The sequence below is a fragment of the Poeciliopsis prolifica genome, unplaced genomic scaffold, assembly GCF_027474105.1.
Source record: "Poeciliopsis prolifica strain line A6 unplaced genomic scaffold, Auburn_PproV2 SCAFFOLD009, whole genome shotgun sequence".
Classification (NCBI taxonomy): domain Eukaryota; kingdom Metazoa; phylum Chordata; class Actinopteri; order Cyprinodontiformes; family Poeciliidae; genus Poeciliopsis; species Poeciliopsis prolifica.
Genome location: NW_026562384.1, coordinates 2,456,184 through 2,474,466, shown reverse-complemented (window position 1 = coordinate 2,474,466; position 18,283 = coordinate 2,456,184). Strand labels below are relative to the sequence as shown.

General features: G+C 42.8%; 1 protein-coding gene across 3 annotated transcripts; it reads left to right on the top strand.

Annotated features, from left to right (window-relative positions):
• The first annotated feature begins 1,755 nt into the window (after positions 1 to 1,755).
• Positions 1,756 to 17,215, top strand: zdhhc2 (zinc finger DHHC-type palmitoyltransferase 2). Of its 3 annotated transcripts, XM_055034824.1 has the most exons (15): positions 1,756 to 1,810; positions 2,027 to 2,366; positions 5,905 to 5,931; positions 7,425 to 7,519; positions 7,927 to 8,047; positions 8,184 to 8,253; positions 8,368 to 8,400; positions 9,615 to 9,735; positions 9,841 to 9,879; positions 11,462 to 11,594; positions 13,658 to 13,784; positions 15,499 to 15,591; positions 15,733 to 15,848; positions 16,147 to 16,211; positions 16,285 to 17,215. In XM_055034824.1, exons 2-14 carry the CDS (start codon positions 2,240 to 2,242, stop codon positions 16,185 to 16,187), a joined length of 1,143 nt encoding a protein of 380 aa, XP_054890799.1. In that variant the 5' UTR covers positions 1,756 to 1,810; positions 2,027 to 2,239; the 3' UTR covers positions 16,188 to 16,211; positions 16,285 to 17,215. The 3 variants fall into 3 exon arrangements, 2 of the variants coding, with proteins under 2 accessions (XP_054890799.1, XP_054890800.1); XR_008606285.1 differs by lacking the exon at positions 1,756 to 1,810 and having other exon boundaries at positions 1,842 to 2,366; positions 15,738 to 15,848; XM_055034825.1 differs by lacking the exons at positions 1,756 to 1,810; positions 9,841 to 9,879 and having other exon boundaries at positions 1,859 to 2,366.
• The last annotated feature ends 1,068 nt before the right edge of the window (positions 17,216 to 18,283 follow it).

Here is an 18,283-nt window from a genome sequence, read left to right as displayed (position 1 = left end):
TGTGAATGTAGTTTTGTTTCTTGTTTCTGCCAGACGCTCGGACATCATCGCCAGTGGGCTGGACGAAGTTTGCCCATTTCTCTGAGGATAAAAAAAAAAAACATATTAACTTCCAGTCATCAAGGTCTTGAATATGAGTTAGCAAAGCCGACAGAAACCCTGCAGGGACGCAACCACACACACTCAACTTGCGGCCAAGTCAAAGCTAAAAATAACATTCGAGTCAATGAGCTGTAGGCGAAACGCCTCACTTTCGGCTGACCTGAAATTGTCAAAAGTGATGGTTTCAGCCCAGACTGTTTGCTACGCAGCAGATAAAGTAGGTCTCTGGGACTGAGGGGCTCAGAAAGACTTGTTTGCTTAAAAAAAAAAAAAAAAACTGAATGAATAGGTTGGTGCTTGCAGAATAAAGTCCCGTTGGCTGAGTTAAAATCCACTGCAGAGATTTGAGAAAACGGTGTAATGATTTACAGGGGTTTACAAGCAGTCAAAATTGGCATGCTGGAATATTTTTAGCACTTTTTTCATAGTAAAAGCTCATTTTAAACATCATTGCGGATCTGTATGAATCTCCTCGAAGGGGGTAAAGCCTTCAAAATGTTTGGCTTGATGGTTATGCAGGTTTTTCTGTTTCCTCTCGATGTATTTGGGGATTCTCCAGGAGCTGCTGGTTTATGTATTAATTGTCGGCTCTAAATCAAACAGGGCTTGTAATCATGGCTCTGGTTTGCCACTCTGATCGACTGGTGACATTGGGAGGCAGAAAATGTCATAATGTTCTGTAACACTGGATCAGAAGCTTTTTATTACCGTCACAGTAAATACTTTGTTTTCCAAAACCACCATACTGACAGACATCTTTATTTTAAAACACTTTGTTGGGTTGTGCCATAAATAGTTTGAGCTTCAAAAACATCTCTAACTTTCTCAGTAATAAAATCCATAAACTTTTTGAAAACACCAAAAGGATGTATTTTCTTTCCAGGTATTTCAGCTGCATAACTGGCAACAAACTCAAATATTGACTCATTTTTAGGAAAACAAAAATAATTACAATATTTGACATTCATTAGAGCCACAATAAAATCATTTTCTGAGACTCATTTCAGTTAAATGAGTCCTGGGTGTTTTGCTTCTCTCATAAATGTGTCAATGTGTTATTTATCCACATTAATACTTTTGTTTTATTTTTTAAAATACAAGGGTTAGAGCATAATTGTGTAGTTTCAGCCCGTCTGATGACATTGTAAAACATTTAATGTGATTTTCTGTGAGTGCCGCCCGCCGATGAGATGTCGCCCTGGGTAGTCGCCAGGGCCGACTAAATCAGATTCTGCCTGTGAAAGAAACTGCACATAATAAACATTTTCTTTATTTAAAGAATTAAAACAGGTTGAGCAAAAAATATGTGTCAATATGTCTTTTTAGTTTGAATAATTTCTCAACGCTGTGTCCCGTTACTCTTTCTGCTGGGGCGAACTACAAACTTACAGCGCCGAGCGAGTGAATGCTCACCGACTCTCCGTGGTAAATTGTTGTTATTTACATACTGGTGGATTATGGGATGTTTGGTCGCCAACAGCGGCGGACGGAGCGGGACTCGAACCAGTGACCTACCGAGCACGAGACGAACGTTCCGATTCGAAAGAGCAAAAGCCAGAGTCCGGCAGAGACACGGAAATCGCATGTGAAGCAGACGTTTGATGACGTGGGCAGGAGACCGCGTCTAATGAATATCAAACGGCGAAAACGCGGGGCATGACGGGAGGTGGTTGCCTTCACTACGACTGGACGAACTGGTCCAATACACGTGAGTGTGTGTGTCTGTGTGTACGCGCGCGCGTGCTTATACATTCAGTCTGAACTCATTGAACCCATGTCCTGCGCGCGCATGAAAAATGTGCCAGGCTTGCAGCATCCCGCGGACGTCATGGCAACGTGTAGCTCTCAGTCAGACTTGCGTCTGCGCGCGTGCGCTTGTGTGTGAACGCGCGCGGAAAGCCGTCTGATGTCGTCTTATCCGTAGTAAGAGAGAGAGAGAGAGAGGAGGGGGTGCGGTGCGGTGCGGTGCGGCAGAGAGGCATCAGAGGAGCCCGGCGGGGATGTTGCGACTGAGCTCCCGGTGAGGCTGATGATCGCACTACGATGCAGTGACGAGGAGAAGCAGGAGACACGCGCCGCGAGAGAGGAGCAGCAGCACGCGAATGCGCACCGTGCGATGATCGGCTGGTCGTAGACCATGGCGCCGTCGGGTCCACGGAGCATCAAGCGGGGCTGTCAGAGAGTCCTCTACTGGATCCCGGTCCTGTTCATCGCCCTCATAGTGGCGTGGTCGTACTACGCCTATGTCTTGCAGCTTTGCATAGGTAAGAGGCGGCTGTCTGGGTACTATGAGGGTGTGTGTGTGTGTGTGTGTGTGTGTGTGTGTGTGTGTGTGTGTGTGTGTGTGTCTGAGGGGGATAAAAACGGGGAATACCTCTGTCTGGTATTTTGTCTCTTTTGTTATTGAGGGGAAAAAAAACGGATTTCATTTCTGTTTTGGGTGCCAGACTGTTTGCTTTTCTCTTGTAATGGTGCAGACTGGGGCCAAGGCATAAGCAAACAAAGCTGCTCAGGTCCCCTGGAGCCCAACAGGAGACGGGTCTTAACAGCAGTAGTACTGGAATGAAAGTCAGTCAATTGACATTCAACATTTCCTTCCATTATTGTTCAGCGTTTTATTTATTCCGTTGTTTATTTGATATTGACAGATATATCACAACACTCGCCCCTAGGAGGGCCTTTAATGGTTCATTAAAGTATAAAGTTAAGATCAACAGTAAAATAAACAATATTTTAAAATGAGGACAGTTCTAGTCCATCTTTAGTCTTTTCTTTACCCTCGAAATAAATATTTGAACGTCTGTTCAAAAAGTTTTCAGCCCTGTTGAGCTGTTTGTCACATTTCAACCACAGCCTTCAACGCGCTTTACTGCGGCTTTTACTTTCATAGACCAACAGAAGGTAGTGTTTGATTGCGGCGTGCGAGGGAAGGGGTTAAATGTTATCAAAAACTTTTGGAGTTAAAAATCTGACAAGTGTGGCCAGGATTTTTGTTTTTCTTACAACAGATCCCTGACTTTTGCAGTGTGTCTTACTGAATGTCAGAGCATAATGGACGGTGAACTTTAAGGCGAACCTGCACCTTTTGCAGCATTTACCTCTTAGCTCTAGCCAGCGCTCCTGAAACGTCCGCGCCACAGCATGATACAGCCACCACTTTGCATACTTCCAAGCCATCTTTCTCTGACCTTCCTCCACATATTGCTTACTGCATGGCTTGAGTCAAAATGGAAAATCTCAGTTGCCATAGCTCTGTTATCACAGCCATAAAGAGCTAGCTTGATGCTAAAGAAAATGTCAGAATATTTTCAAAATGTGGCTTTTTTGAAAGATCAACTCTTTCTTAATACGTTTGAAGGTGTATTAAGGTCGGACAAGCAGATTTTTTGAGTAACTACAATAATATAGTCAAACAACAAAATTATGATATTGTTCCGAGGGCAAAAAGCTTAGATATGTTGATCAACATCTGACATCAGTCCGTGTGGTTCTATTTTCAAAACAGACACAGTTATTTGTTTCAAACTCCAGATTATTAGCTATAATTTGATGCTAATGGATTAAAAGATTGTGTTTCTAATAAGGATCTTATGAACCAAAGTGTACTTACATATATGTAGACTTATACCAAAGCATAACGTTACAAAATGCCTAATTCCTTGTTTTACTTATTTTTCATGTTGGGACTTCTCATAAAATTGAATATTTATTCAGGTGACATTTCGACTGTATTCTTGAAATGTCACGCCCTTTTTTCTTGTAATTTAAAAAAAAAGAAAGAGAAAATCTTAGCCTGACCCTAATATTCAAGCCCAAATAAAAATAGAATCTGTAAAACAAGATGGCGGTTCTGGGTGTGCTGTCATCATTCTTGACCATGGAAACCCAAGAATTTCAATGGTGGAAAAAAATAAAATAAAATCTTCACCCGGTCTAATGTGGAACAGAAAAACCCGCTAGCTTTCCCCAAAAATGATCAAAACGAGCGTGATTATATTTATTTTACTTTTTATCGGTTTTAACGGTTATTGGACAGAGTACTTGCGATTAATAGTTAATCAGTAGCGCTTAATGTTAGCTTAAAAGCCCTGACATTCAATTACCGCCTTCCATTACGTGATGACAGTCATATGCTAGCATCTGCAGTTTTACATGCTGATGTAAAAACAACAGGACAATAATAAACCATTGTGTTTGAGGCGCACTTTGTCGACCGGTGCAGCGTGACGGGATATAAGAAACGGATTAGACCATCTGATTCTCCCTCTGACACTTCATCATCACCAGCTTAAAGTCTTACAGTGGAAGCTTCGGGCTCATGTGCTCACCCCACACCCGCCGTCCAAATTTATATCCACCAGCCCAGACACAATCAGCATTATCGGCTGGCAAAAAGCCGGGCCCCTAATGGCTTTTTTTTTTTTTCTGTGCGCTCGTACCGGGCTTTCTGAGTTTACTGGGTTGACCCGGATAGTAATGGTTTTCTAGGATGGCTCGCTCGCGCTCCATTTGGCAGCGAGAAGTCAGAGCGCGTGGAAGGAAAGTCAAAAAAAGAAATAAAAAAAAGAATGTGGGGTGGGGGGATGAAATGGAGACGGTCTGATGAGAGAGGAGAGGATGTTCTGACAGCCTGTTCCCGAAATATTAACCTTCTTCACAGAATCAACCCTTTATTTCAGATCAGTGAGCACTGGAGGAAAATCCAAAATAAACCCTCCATCAGCAGGCTGTTCTTCTTCTTTTTCTGTAAACCGTGTTCCTTCGCATGCCTCGTCACAAGACTGAAATCGTGATGCATTCAGGTCATAGATGAAAACAACAAGCAGCTGCTCCCCCCTCTCTCTCGGCAGCAGACAGGACACACAGAGTTGGTTGTCTGAAAGTATCATCAGCTGATGCTCATCCGATCACTTAATCCCATTGTCTGGTTTGCATAACTCGCCTCCAGAAATTTGCGGTCGACCCATTTTCCGGCACAGCGATAGCAAACAGCGTCAGCCTTTGAACCGAGCGCCTGGATCAGGTGGAAATTTGGTTGCCGGAAATCAAAAACAGAAGCGCGTTGGTATCGCTTCTGCAGACGTGTCAATATGACATCCGTGCAACTGCCTTTATAGGAGTGGCATTGGATGCTTTACCAGGCACATGGCGCCACTAATCAAGCATAATCAAGTGTGTTAACTTCAAATATTGCTTAAATGAAATCTGGCTATTGTAATTTAACACCTTGCAATTGGGCCTCTGTCTCTTTAAGAAGCTCCGCCTTCAGGAAGTCGTCACAACACGGCTCCTCTATTAACCCTTTATGAGACGTTTTCACCAGTGTTGCAGCTCCTATAATGAGATGCTCAGTTCCACCAGGTGTTTGCTAATTTCTGCTGGCTAGTCCGAAGGAACCCAGTCATGTGAGAGGGCTCCTCTGTTGAGGGGGAAGCTCTGAAGGAGGAGGAGCTTCGTCTTCAGAGGCGGGGCTAGGTCCAACCAGGCCTTTTGTACAGCTGAGTGGTTGCCATGGAGATGAAAGGCTTTCTCAAACAAGCATGAAATAATCGAGGCGACATTTCAGGGAACAACATTATAACATGATGTAAAGCTAAAAAAAAAGAAGTTGGTTTTAAATAATCCTGACCCCTTCAGCCTCACACACGTTTTCTTTCGTTTCCACGCGTTTGCCGCCGATGCACTCGATGAACCTCCTCCTGCAGGCCTCCACCAAACGACTTTTCCTCCAGCAGCGCTGCGCTCACCCACAGCACGTCTCCTCGCGCTGACTGTCTTTTCTTTCAATGGTTTGTTTTCCAGAATCCATCGAGGACACAGGAGAAAAGGGTAAGAGATCCACGAACTTCCTGCCATTAACTAGCTGAATTAAACTGATCAAACGTACTTTATTTACATCTATCTAGCATGACAACTTCATAAATTGACAAAGTATTCACACCCCGGAGACATTTCCTTGCTTTGTGATGTTACAGAGATTTTTTTGGGAGGACTTCATAGAACAAACAGCATCATGCACTGAAAAATAAATGTTTCTTTGAAACAACTCTGAAAGAAATCTCTCTAGTTTGTTACTCCTAATTTTATTAGTTTTGCTCTAACTGTAATTTTGATTTGATTGAAGATTTGACTGGAACTCAACACCAGATGGTGCCATGTAAAAAAAAAAAGTCTCTAATTTACTGTATAATACCAGCAGCTGTGGTTTCCATAATTTTGCAGCATAAATATGGTGAAGAGGCTCGACAGCCGTACAAAAATTCTGGCAAAACTGAAAATGTGTTTTTCTGACAGTAGCTTGGCTCTCAGATGTTTGTTTTTTTCCCTCTTACTTAACTAGTTTGTTCATTATATTTATCCAAATTGGACCTTCTGACCTGTATGGAGCTAAATTGGGGCCATAAAGTTTGCGCCCAATTTTATTTTGTCTGCAAGTGAAAAAACTTGCTGCTGAGAAATCATTTTGAAACTGGGCGAAATCTAACTAAATAAAGTGGGGAAAAAGAAGTTCACATCTGTCTCTCAAATTTAGGTCTTATTTAAGCACAAGAGGCTTTTCTTTAGTTTGAACATTTTCAGTGAAAAAAAGAAAATGAGCAAACTTTTTGGCCCCAATTTAGTTCCATGCTATTAGAAATACGATAACTAAACTTTGGTCAAATCACTGCAAAAAAAACAAAAACAAAACAAAACAAAAAAAACAAAAACATCTGAAAGCTGTTTATATTATCAACTGAAGTAATTATTTTCCTAATGATGAGTTGGTACGGCTTCACAATAATTGACAGCTTTTAAATAGTTTTTAAATATGTTAATTAATCTCTAAACTCTTTATCAATGTTAATAACTGTTTATTAAGCATTAATGAAGGGTGAGAAGGAGGCAAAATCTACCCGTTTCTTGCCAGGGTAATAGTGAACCAAGTCAGTTCACTAATACCATTTATATAGAGTTGTTAAATATTTTGGCTTACCTTGTAAACATAATTCTTTATCATATAATCTCTTTCTCACCCTTAATTAATATACAATAAACAGTCATTAATGATTTATAACATGTTTATAGATGCATGGGAAACATATAAACTATTTATTAGCCGTCTAGAAGTGGCACTGCTGGTTCTACAGTGAATGCCAGGAACTGAATGCTAATAACTGTGTAATAACTAAGGTTTATGAAACAGAAGGCGAGGTAACACTGTAGAAATTCCCGCTGTGAACACACACACACACACACACACACACACACACACACACACACACACACACACACACACACACACACACACACACAGACTGTTGTTCCTGTCGGTCTGCTTGCAGTCGTCTACCTGCTGGCCTACCACGCCATCTTCATCATGTTCGTGTGGGCGTACTGGCAGACCATCTTCACCAAACCCATGAACCCCCTGAAGGAGGTGAGTGCATCCGCTCGGGATGATGAAACGCTGCAGGAAGCGGGCTACGGCCCCCTAAACCCCCCCTCATGTGATGGAGCGCTCCGTTTAGACTAATAATGCTTCCTGGTAGGAGCGCCTGAAGCTGCTGCACTTTAATGGCTGTGATTCTGACCGCAGAGTGAAACACAAACGCATTTCACCTCTGCGTCGGCTCACATATGAGATTCCTCCTTATGAGACGTAACGAACTGATCGGTGGAGGTTTCATCCATCTTCATAAATTCTCTCCGCGCTGCCTGTTATTATCACCTCGGTTATTTTGCTTCCACTGTTCAATCACATAGATTTGTCAGCAATGTCCAGGCGGCTCTTGCGCTTGTAGGATCAGAGAGCTGAGCTTTCTCTCTCCCCTCTGCCCCGCGTAGTTCCAGCTGTCCCACTCTGACAAGGAGCTGCTGGAGCGCGAAGATCGCGGCGAGTCCCAGCAGGAGATCCTGAGGAGAATAGCCAAGGACCTGCCCATCTACACGCGCACCAACTCCGGAGGTAACGACACGCTCCACCAACAAGCCTTACGGGGTCCCGTTACTGCCAAAAAGCACGCGGCCCGGCCCTCTTTGGGTCAAGTGCTAAGAGAGGCGGCAGCGGCTGATTACTGATTGAACTGACTGTGTCTCCTCAGCGATTCGTTTCTGTGACCGCTGCCAGCTGCTGAAGCCTGATCGATGCCACCATTGTTCAGTCTGCGATAAGTACGCCTCCCCCGCTCCGCCGCAGCACGGATCATATAACAATATAGCATGATAGCACGCTGACAAGAGGAGTCCAATTTAATTACACTGATGTCGACTCCTGCTGTGTTGCAGATGCATCCTGAAGATGGATCACCACTGCCCCTGGTACGTACCGCGCCGTCGCCCGGACGCCAATATTGACAAAACTATTTATTGTACGCCACTTTCTGTTTGCGTTCAGACTGGCGGGGGTTTTCCGTAACACCGAGCGCGGAGCCTTGCGAAAGTCTTCACACCCCTTGAGCTTTTCCACAGTTTGTCACATTGCAACTGCTAGTGGCACTGTGACATATAAATATATGTGTACACATATACAGTTATATTTTTTATGTTATGGATTTATTTATCGGGATATCGCTTTCATTTCACCTCACAGCATGATTGCTCACGTCGTATTTTGGCTAAATTGAGACTCCTGCATAATTTTAATCGACTTACACTTCGACTTCCCCTTGTCTTCACCCAGTCAGAACATTTGTTTCAGTCCAAAATCCACATATTTTTTCTCGTACTTTGTGTTTTTTCATACTTTCCAAAAACTAGTCAATCATAACTCTGCATGCCTTTCTATGATTCCACTGGGGGGCCCCTGCGGGGAGCCGACATTTTTCAAGAAGGGGCCGTGGTCCCCGCTCGACCCTCACTTGTGAGCGCCACTGGCAACTACAAACTTCAATATATGTTGTTTGTTTTTGTATGTGAAAGAAAATTACAAAATAGTACATAGCTGTAATCTGTGAAGAAAAGATGCATTATTCCTTTTTTTTTCTCCACACATAAAATTCTAAATTATGACGTGTTTTTGTATTCAACACCCTCCTTTTAGACACCATTAAACAATGTTAAACCAAAATGGAGTCTAATAATGTCACCTCAGTGTAAATCTAGCGCTTCTTAAAGATTTATTAGAGAGAAAAACAAAACTCCACAAGTTGTGAGAAGGTAACGGAGCCCCAAAAATCTCACTTTCAGCAAGAAGAGAGTCACAAGAATTACAGCGAGCCACAAGGGGGGGAAAGATGTATGTAGAATGGCCCAGTCAAAGTCCACACCTATGTCCAAATGAGAATCTGTGGCAAGAACTTGAGGTCTCTTGCGAGTGTAACTGGACAAAATGTGAAAAAGGTTTGCTCTCTGCTGACTTTTAACCAAAACGATTGTTCGGATGAAACTCTGTTTGCTCACCAACCACCAAATAATCCAGCAGGATAAATTGAAACGACAACAGGAGAGGAAGTGTTGTTGCTCAGCGTCTCGTCCAGGGATGTCTGATCTTCTGGGTCAACTCTTAATGACCTTTCCTCACCCTCTGTCTGCAGGGTGAACAACTGCGTGGGATTCTCCAACTACAAGTTCTTCATGCTGTTTCTGGCCTACTCTCTACTTTACTGCCTTTTTATCACAGCCACAGATCTGCAGTACTTCATCAAGTTCTGGACGGTAAGTGCAGATAAATCGGCACGTTCATCCGGTGAAACGAGCAGAACAGCAGAGTGTACCATTTGGTTGTCTTTTCACAATGTGACGTTTGATCTCTTTAACAAGGCCGGAGGTAGAGCACATTTCCGTCTGAGAGAGTACCTGGTACGAACCACGCAGCCGGTTAGCGGCGCACTGAAGTAGAAACTAGAAACAGTGGCACGCAAACGTTTGAGCTCCCCCTGAAATATTTGGCTTGCATTTTCTTTTTTTTTTTTTAAGCTTTCAGTTTGAGCTGCATTTGGTTGCAGTGCTGCCGTCGGTGACATTGAGAACATCTCTCTGACGGGGGTTTCACCGAATACCTGCGGAGTTTGGAAGGGAGCATCACGCCATCTGGAAAATAGATGGAGGTGCTTGTTTCAGCCGACAGTGAAGGGCAGGACGGCCCGTCAGAAACAGCTCCACGCTCCACGGCGAAAGAGATTTTTTTCAGGGGAACCAGACTTTGCCTGCCGCTGTGTAAAGAACTCGATGGAAGCCCACTTTCAACACCAGATTAAAGGAATTTAAAAAATTGTTCAGTAAGCTACAACTGTGGAAGCGCATCTCGCAATTATTACTCATCATTTTTATTAAACACTGTCAAAGCCCTCAGATCTAATCATGAACATACACCTTAGATACCACAGTCTGTTAAGACAGTAATTAGTAATTACTGTCTTAATTAATATTAATCACTCATAATTATTAACAATGTGCTTTGAAGTGGTAAAAATAAGACCAGTATGTGACATGTCAATTTTTTTTTGTATTTACATAAGTAGGCAGTAATTTAAAACTAATGTCATGCGTATGGCTAATTAGCACATGCTAAATACTAGCTTGCTGGTGAGCAAATGCATGCTAGCCTTATTTAGCTTGTACTGAATGACGGCGTGTGTTTGGCGTGAGGCTCGCTGCTTCTCTAAGCCACACTGGCCTGACTGGTCAGTGATGCTGATGTGGTTTGTCTTTATTTGAAGAGTAAAGGACAAAGCCGAACATCTTCAGTCACAACATTCGCCAAAAGGTAGCGCTGCAGTGGCTTGAAGCCAATTTTAGCTTTTGCTGGATGCTAACCAGCGTACGGCTAGCAGGACTGCAGCGATAAACACAAGGCATGCTAAGCTAATTAGCCGTTTGCTAGATATCTTGAGTAAAATGCAGGTCTGCGTTGACAGGACGAGTTGAAGTTGCACAAATCTCTACCAGTTCAAATGTCTTAGGAATTTTACCAGAAACTCGTTGATGGGCAAAAATCAACAAAGAAAAAAATCACCACCAAATCCATACATTGGTATGGATTTGTATTTATTTGAATACATATGTATAATTTAAAGGTGCGCTGCGATTTCAAACTTATTTATCCAATTCTTGTTTTATGTTTCAGTGAAGTTATTATATTGAAATCTTCTATACAGAAAAAGGAGCATGGTTGTATGTAGGCTCCTCAGTGGGAACTCTGTGACTCATTAACATGACAGTTTGTAATCACTATGAAATCTTTAATAACGCCACGTTTAATTATGGCTTCGTTGCTCATATTTAAAAAGATAATATCTCCTAATTAAGGTTTTTGCTTTTGGAGCTGGGCTTCCACAGGGACTCTGTAGGACACTGAATCTCTAGTTCCCGTAGGTCCAGCCAGCCCTCTGCCCCTCAGAACTGGCGGGTTTATGGTAACGTTCTCCGTCTTCCTCTCCAGAAAGGCCTCCCGGACACCCAGGCGAAGTTCCACATCCTCTTCCTCTTCTTCTCGGCCTCCATGTTTTCCGTCAGCCTGGCTTCCCTCTTCATTTATCACTGCTGGCTCGTCTGCAAGAACAGATCCACGTTGGGTGCGTGTCGTTTTCAGCGAGAGCCGCCATCCGGGCCAGGCTAGGGCGGTTACCCAGAGCCGCAGGTTTTGGGATGGTTGGGGAGGAACCCTTTCTGTTTTTTCCATGATAAAAGCATTACACAAAAATCTGTTACGAAACCAGAAACAAACATTACAGTTTGTCAATTACCATCATCAAAGTCAAGAATAATCAGAAAATATATGTTACGTATATTAATCAATGATTCGGTTATTAATCAAAGACCAACTCTAAATAAATAAGAAATCTTTGATTTCAAAGATCTCAGTGTTTTGAAGTGTGTTATAGATTTGTGGTGCATAGAAGCTGAATGCTTGATTGCTTACAATAAATGAACCCGGTTTTTTAAAGTCGGATCAACAGCTTTTTTTCTCAGCGTATTCGTGACAAAAAAAACATGCTGAGTTTTTTTTTTTTAAATATTGATACATTTTTAATTTAAACACTAAAATATTTGAAATTTACAGCACATATTTTTGACACCACCTTGGAGCAATCAGTCGAACGTTTTAAACAAAGCCTCCATCAGTTGCGTGAGTAATCTTATTGTAGTTATACTTTTCTTTTTGGGCACCAAAACCTGCTCCAGCCCTCATTCCTCTAAATCCGGCCCTGGCAAAGGACCTCAGGTTACATCTGTCCTCCTTGATGCGTCGGAGGTGAAGGAGAGTTTTGACCTGTATTTATATATATTTTTTTGATTTCTCATTAGAAGTGCACAGTGGCGTGCGTTGTCTCGGTGCGTCGAGGAGGGCGGATTACCCAGAGGAGTGTGTTACAGCAGCATTGCTCAAAGAGCTGTAAGCCGCTTAGAGGCGGACACCGATATGGCGTCCAGAAAGACAAAACCTCACACCTGGCGAAACAACCTGTGAGCCGCACAACAAAGACGCTTTGGTTCAGAGGAACCTCACAGAGCCTCCCACTTCCTGCAGCCAGAGTCAACATCCTATTCGCTCCACATGCTAGGAATTGCTCTCATGCTAACCATAGCTTTGTATCTAAAACTTTGAGTTAGTCAACATGCTAGCGACAACCCTCATCCTACTGGTGGTATCAACATGCTAGTAACTCAATATGCTAATGATACCCCTCGTGCTAACGTTAGCCTCGTAATTACAATAAGCATTTTTTCCTATTTTTTTTTATTTATTAGCTATAGTTACTATACTAAATGAAGCAAGTCAACATGCTGGTGATACCTGATATGCTACTGACAGCATTCAAGCTAAGCTTAACATTGTAGCGAATTTTAGTTTATACACTAATGGTAGCACACTGAACGAGGTTAGTCAATATGATAATGACATTCCACGTTCTACTGATTATTTGTTACTTGACAAATTGTCAGCTTTAGAGCAGATCGATGGGTTTCAACTTAAATGTTGAAACCCATCGTTCAAAACGCTGTGGCAGGTTGTTACTGTCATGCTAACAACTCAACCTCAGCGCGGCCCTAGGTGAACTTCCAAAGGTCTGCAGAGGATGTAATTAATTTAAACCCATCGAATGTGAAGACGCTTTCCGATAGATGACAGGATGATTCCCTCAAATGTCGGCTGCCCTAAATTCAGAAATATGAGAACATTTTCTGCCTTATTCCACTTCTTAAGCAGGTCCTTGAAAATGGTCACCGTGACATAAAACTACGCACATGGGCGATTCGCCCGTAAACACGTTAAAGCCGCTTTACAGAACGAACAGGTTCCATGACAGTTCTGTATTTGCAGACGTCCGTGTTCAATGTGATTTCAATGAAAACGGATATTGTTTTATTCTGACAAACACCTCTGTATTTAAAATATTGTTAAAAGGTTGGATATTCTGATGAAGGATTCTTGTCACTTCCTTCATCAGAAGGAAGTGCATTGAAACTGCATTGTTTCAATGCAGTTTTGGACGCGTAACACCGACAGACAGACTTATCCAGGCTCCGGCAGGAAAGCCTGACGTGGCAGCACTGATAGTCAGAACACTGGGATGCTCACCTTTTCTCCCCTGTCTGTCTGTCTGTCTGTCTGTCTGTCTGTCTGTCGTTTCAGAGGCAGTGCGTGCTCCCGTGTTTCGTCACGGCACGGACAAGAACGGCTTCAGCCTTGGTTTCACCAAGAACTTCCTCCAGGTGTTTGGGGACGAGGCCAAATACTGGCCTGTTCCCGTTTTCTCCAGGTGAGATCTAGTCACAGCCGGTTGAAGCCAAACAGTCTTAAAAGTATGACTTAAATAAAATGTGATATTGTATTTTAATGCCTTGAAATTGAGCCTCTGTCTCTTTAAGAAGCTCCTCCTCGCTCTGAAGCTCCACCTTCAGGAAGTCGTCAAAACATGACTCCTCTATTAAACCTTAAACAACGTTTTCACCAGCGCTGCTCTGAGAACTATCTCCGATTATGACCGCAGCAGCTCCACCAGATGTTTGCTAATTGCTGCTGGCTAGTCTGAAGGAGCTGAGTTGGGAGCAATGCAAGGGATTTTGCATAATTCTGCCCCTTTAAGGAGATTTTTGCCAGCTCCACTGACCTTATTTCTCTGCTGATAGCTCCAGTTTTATTTCAGCGCTCTCTGTCTGGCTGCTGATCTGCTCCGCTCCAGATCGACCTCGGCATCAGAAACGTCCACAGAAGCTTCGGCGCAGCAGTCAGATCAAAGATTCCCCCCCATCGCTCTCCGCCGGTGTGATCTTGGACGTCCCACCGAGTGACCTCATAAGACAGGCTCGTGTTTGATGAACAGATGGGGGATTCTGTGTTCAGATGGAGCAGCTTATGCTGTCAGTGGGAGAAGAGCCTCTGCATGCACATTCCGAGCTGGCAGACGAGACGAGTCAGGGATGTTTTTCATCCTTTGCCCTCGTCGAGGTGCAATAATGTACAAATGTGGATGCTGTTTTGTATCACAAGGCCCTGCGACAGTGAATATACAAAATGCCGTCATCAGTGGATTTGATTTTACAGACCAGCACAAAGCCGTGCAGGAGTCGTAGGACGATGCATGCTTCTGAAGATGCTTAAAATGTTTTGATTAGGCCTAAGCGTGGTCAAAAACCAACGCTGCACTCTCACTGATGCATATTTATACATGCACGAATGGAGTCGGTGTTCAACCTGGAGCTATCTGAGCCACTTACTGTCTAACAAAGTGCTTCAAACGACTGGAGGTCCCGGCGGAGCGCTGCGGCCGCATCAGCAGCACCGCCGCTGTAAATCAATACAGAGGCTGCAGCTCCACAACCTCGCTAATTCCTGCTGACAGAATGAGAAACACTCTGATTGTATCACTGCTGACGTACAGGAGGTCTAGATTTCCCTTCAGCCGTAAAATCTATGATCCAAGTGTGTCGGGTTTCTTCTCGCATTCGACAGCTGAAGTGAAATACTGAAACAGGAACTTCTTTGTTTTTCATCATTAATGCTACCTACTTTTTTTTCAGTTTTCTTCATATCTTTTCTTCATTATATCAATCTGGACATTTTTATTTCCTGCTTCTCTCTTTGCTTCTTCATATGCAATGAGAAGAGAACATAAACTGTGTTTGTGCAGTGAACAGGGCCGGATTCAGAAAGATAAGGGCCCCTGGGCTAGGGTCAGTTTTGGTTCCCTATCCAAAAAAAAAAAAAAATAATGTAATTACAGTATGTTAATAGGTTGGTCTGGACATAAGCAGGTTGAAAACATCCCTTACCTGATGGCACCATGTTGGTCCCATAAAGATCTAATTTAAGTTCAGACTTTTCAAAGTCTTTGAAACTTGCTGCTGCCCCCATAAGCTCTTTTGAGAGTCCATCCCAGGAGGTTGAAAGCAATAAACATAAGACCAGAGTTAAAACAGATCGTCTGATTTTCATGTACGGTATCAGCAGCTGTTCCTGTGTCGTCTGTACAGTCTAGGTGACGGATGCTCATTCCCGACCTGCCTGGTGAATCTGGACCCTGAACAGCCGTCGTCGCCCTCTGGATCCAGCTCAGCCAGCAAGAGGTGACTGTTTTATTCTTTCACTTAAAATCCAAGAGAGAAAAAAAAGACAGAGATAAAATTGAATTTAGGTTTCATCCCAAGCATACAGTACTTTTATAAACATAGCTACATTAGTTTGCATGTGATGGTTTGTTTTTGTAGTGCAGCAGAAGGCCGCCAGTTCCCGTCCAAACCGCTCCGAGACAGCCAGAGTCGACTGCTCACCAGCACCCCCTCCTGGTCAGAGAGTGAAGGTGCAGGAGACAAGGACAAGAAGGGCAAGCAAGACACTGGGATTTGTGCGAAAGTATTCTTTGCACCCCTTTAACACGTCCACATCTTGCGACGTTGCAGCCCGAGATTTCAATACATTGTGATTTTTATAAACCGACGCAAAAATGACATTTCAGCCGCTCCTGATTTATTCTTTAAAGTGAAAAAATGTGGAAAAGTTCAAAAGGGGATGAATACTTCTGCTACTTTTTTGACTTGATTTATCTCAATGGAGTGTTTTACGTGTTTCTCTCTCTCTCTCTCTCTGTGTGTGTGTGTGTGTGTGTGTGTGTGTGTGTTCAGGTGCCAGTAACCCAGTGATGACCATTGAGAACGAGGCGTAACCAGGATCACACACGACCAGAAATGTAAGTGAACGTAATCCCAACATCCAGAATTAAAACCACATCATCACCATCAGTAACCTCTCTCCTCCTCCAGGTCAATGCTGCCCTCCTCCGTGTTTGTGCCTATCAGAACTCTGCTTGATTGGCGTCGACGTCCTCTTGACGTCTGCCGTCACGCAACGCGACTCGACCGACGAGCAGTCGGGGATTCACCGCTGCCGTCAGAAAGTCAAGTGGACGGGAAAAATATAAATGGAAAAAAAAACCGGATTGCATTCCAGTCGTCTGATCTTCTTTGGATGTAAATAAGCACAGAGGCGCAGTGGAGAGACGACCGCGTCTTGTTTTCTAACTCAGTCGGCTGCTTCTTTCTTTTCTGTTGCGTTCAAGGACCACCTGCTGCTGCTGCTGATTCTTTGGCGCATCAAGGACAAAAAAAAAAAGAATAATTTGCTGAGCGACGTTGACGCTCCTTCTGACACTCCTTTCTCTTGTGAAATGCTTGTTCTTTTGGTTTCCACGTGCATCGTGGTGAGTGTTGTGAACGTGAAAGAGTCGCATGCTCTCATCTCAGGACGCAAACATGATGGTAACGACGTAAAAAAAAGAAGACTAAACGGTAGTAATTAGTAATTCAATTGTTATTATTATTTTTATTTAAAAAAGGGCTCTTCTGACTCTGAGTGGCCTGAGTGAGGATATCACTGACACATCATGTCTATCCGCTTCCCGACTGTTTCCCTTCCTGGACGGAGTTTCTGCAGCTGGAGACGAGCAGAGACCATCCAGTGTTTGGCTGTATTATTGAAAAAAAAAAAAAAAAAAACATGTCTTGTACAGTCAGTCACTTTAGGCTGGAAATGACTACGTCATTTAACTGTAACTCAATAGTACTTTCCAGAATGTACACTTTGAAAAGCTTCGTTGTGACATATATTTTTCTATCTTTCTGTCTGTGGATGTGTGAGGAAGGCGATGGAACAGTTGAGATGCCTTATGGGAATAAAATGAGCTCATCCTCTGCGTCGGCGTGTTGGAAGATGTCAGGTCCTGTGAGAAAGCACCTAAAACACACCGCAGAAATATGAAACGTGTTTTTGGTTTCCAGAACAAACGCTGTTTTTTTGACAGGGTGTTCTTAACACGGACACAAACACAACATCTGCCGTGAACGTGAAGGGGTCTGCAGGAATGTTTATGACTGGCGTCAGAAAGTGTCATCAGGTAAGTAATGACACGTTTGAGGAAAAGTTGCTATAAAAGTCCATTAAAAGTGCCAACTGTGCATGACGTCAGCCATAAACATTCATAAAGACTCCTTCATGTTCACAGCGGGTGTTGTGTTTGAGTGTTAGGAACAAATAAAGTGCTGCCCAAACACCTTACTGCACTCAAACTGTTGACCAAGATTGCTTTAAGTCAACAAGTCCTTAATATTGATGAACAATTATAAGAAGAGGAGGTGATTTCACCATATTTTGTGGCGCTAGTGTGGTGAGAAGTATTTATTGTTTCTTTTTTAGGTGACTGTACGGCTGTGACTGAACCCACAAACCGTGATGAAACTTTCCCGTTCCAATGTGATTCTTCACATGCAAAGAAGTCTAAGGGCATCTAGAAAATGTATTATTTACTGTTGCTCGCTGAACAAACGGTGGGGAAAACAGTCAAATAAATTCAGACTACAAGGACAGCATTTGGGTTTCTCAAACATTACTTGGAATTTGTCATTAAAAGTATGAATCAAACGTCACATCGTGGTAAGAAACGTGTCAGAATGGATGATAAAGAAAAGTAATGTTTCATTTTTATTGGTCCATTTCCAGAAAATTATCATTTTTGTCCATTTCCAAGTTATTTCAGGGACCTTTATGGGCTTTTCTGTCATTAATACAGACGTACCAACAATTTGATCCACATAATAACAATAATCTTTATTGTTATTATAGAAACCATGCAATAAGTTACATGGATTATAACAAAATTGGGTTATCAATGTTTAGCCTTTTTGGTTTTAATTCTTTATGTTTAAGTTCTGTTAAGCACGTTATTATTTTGTTATTGTATAAAATGGTTTTATATGATGTCTGTGC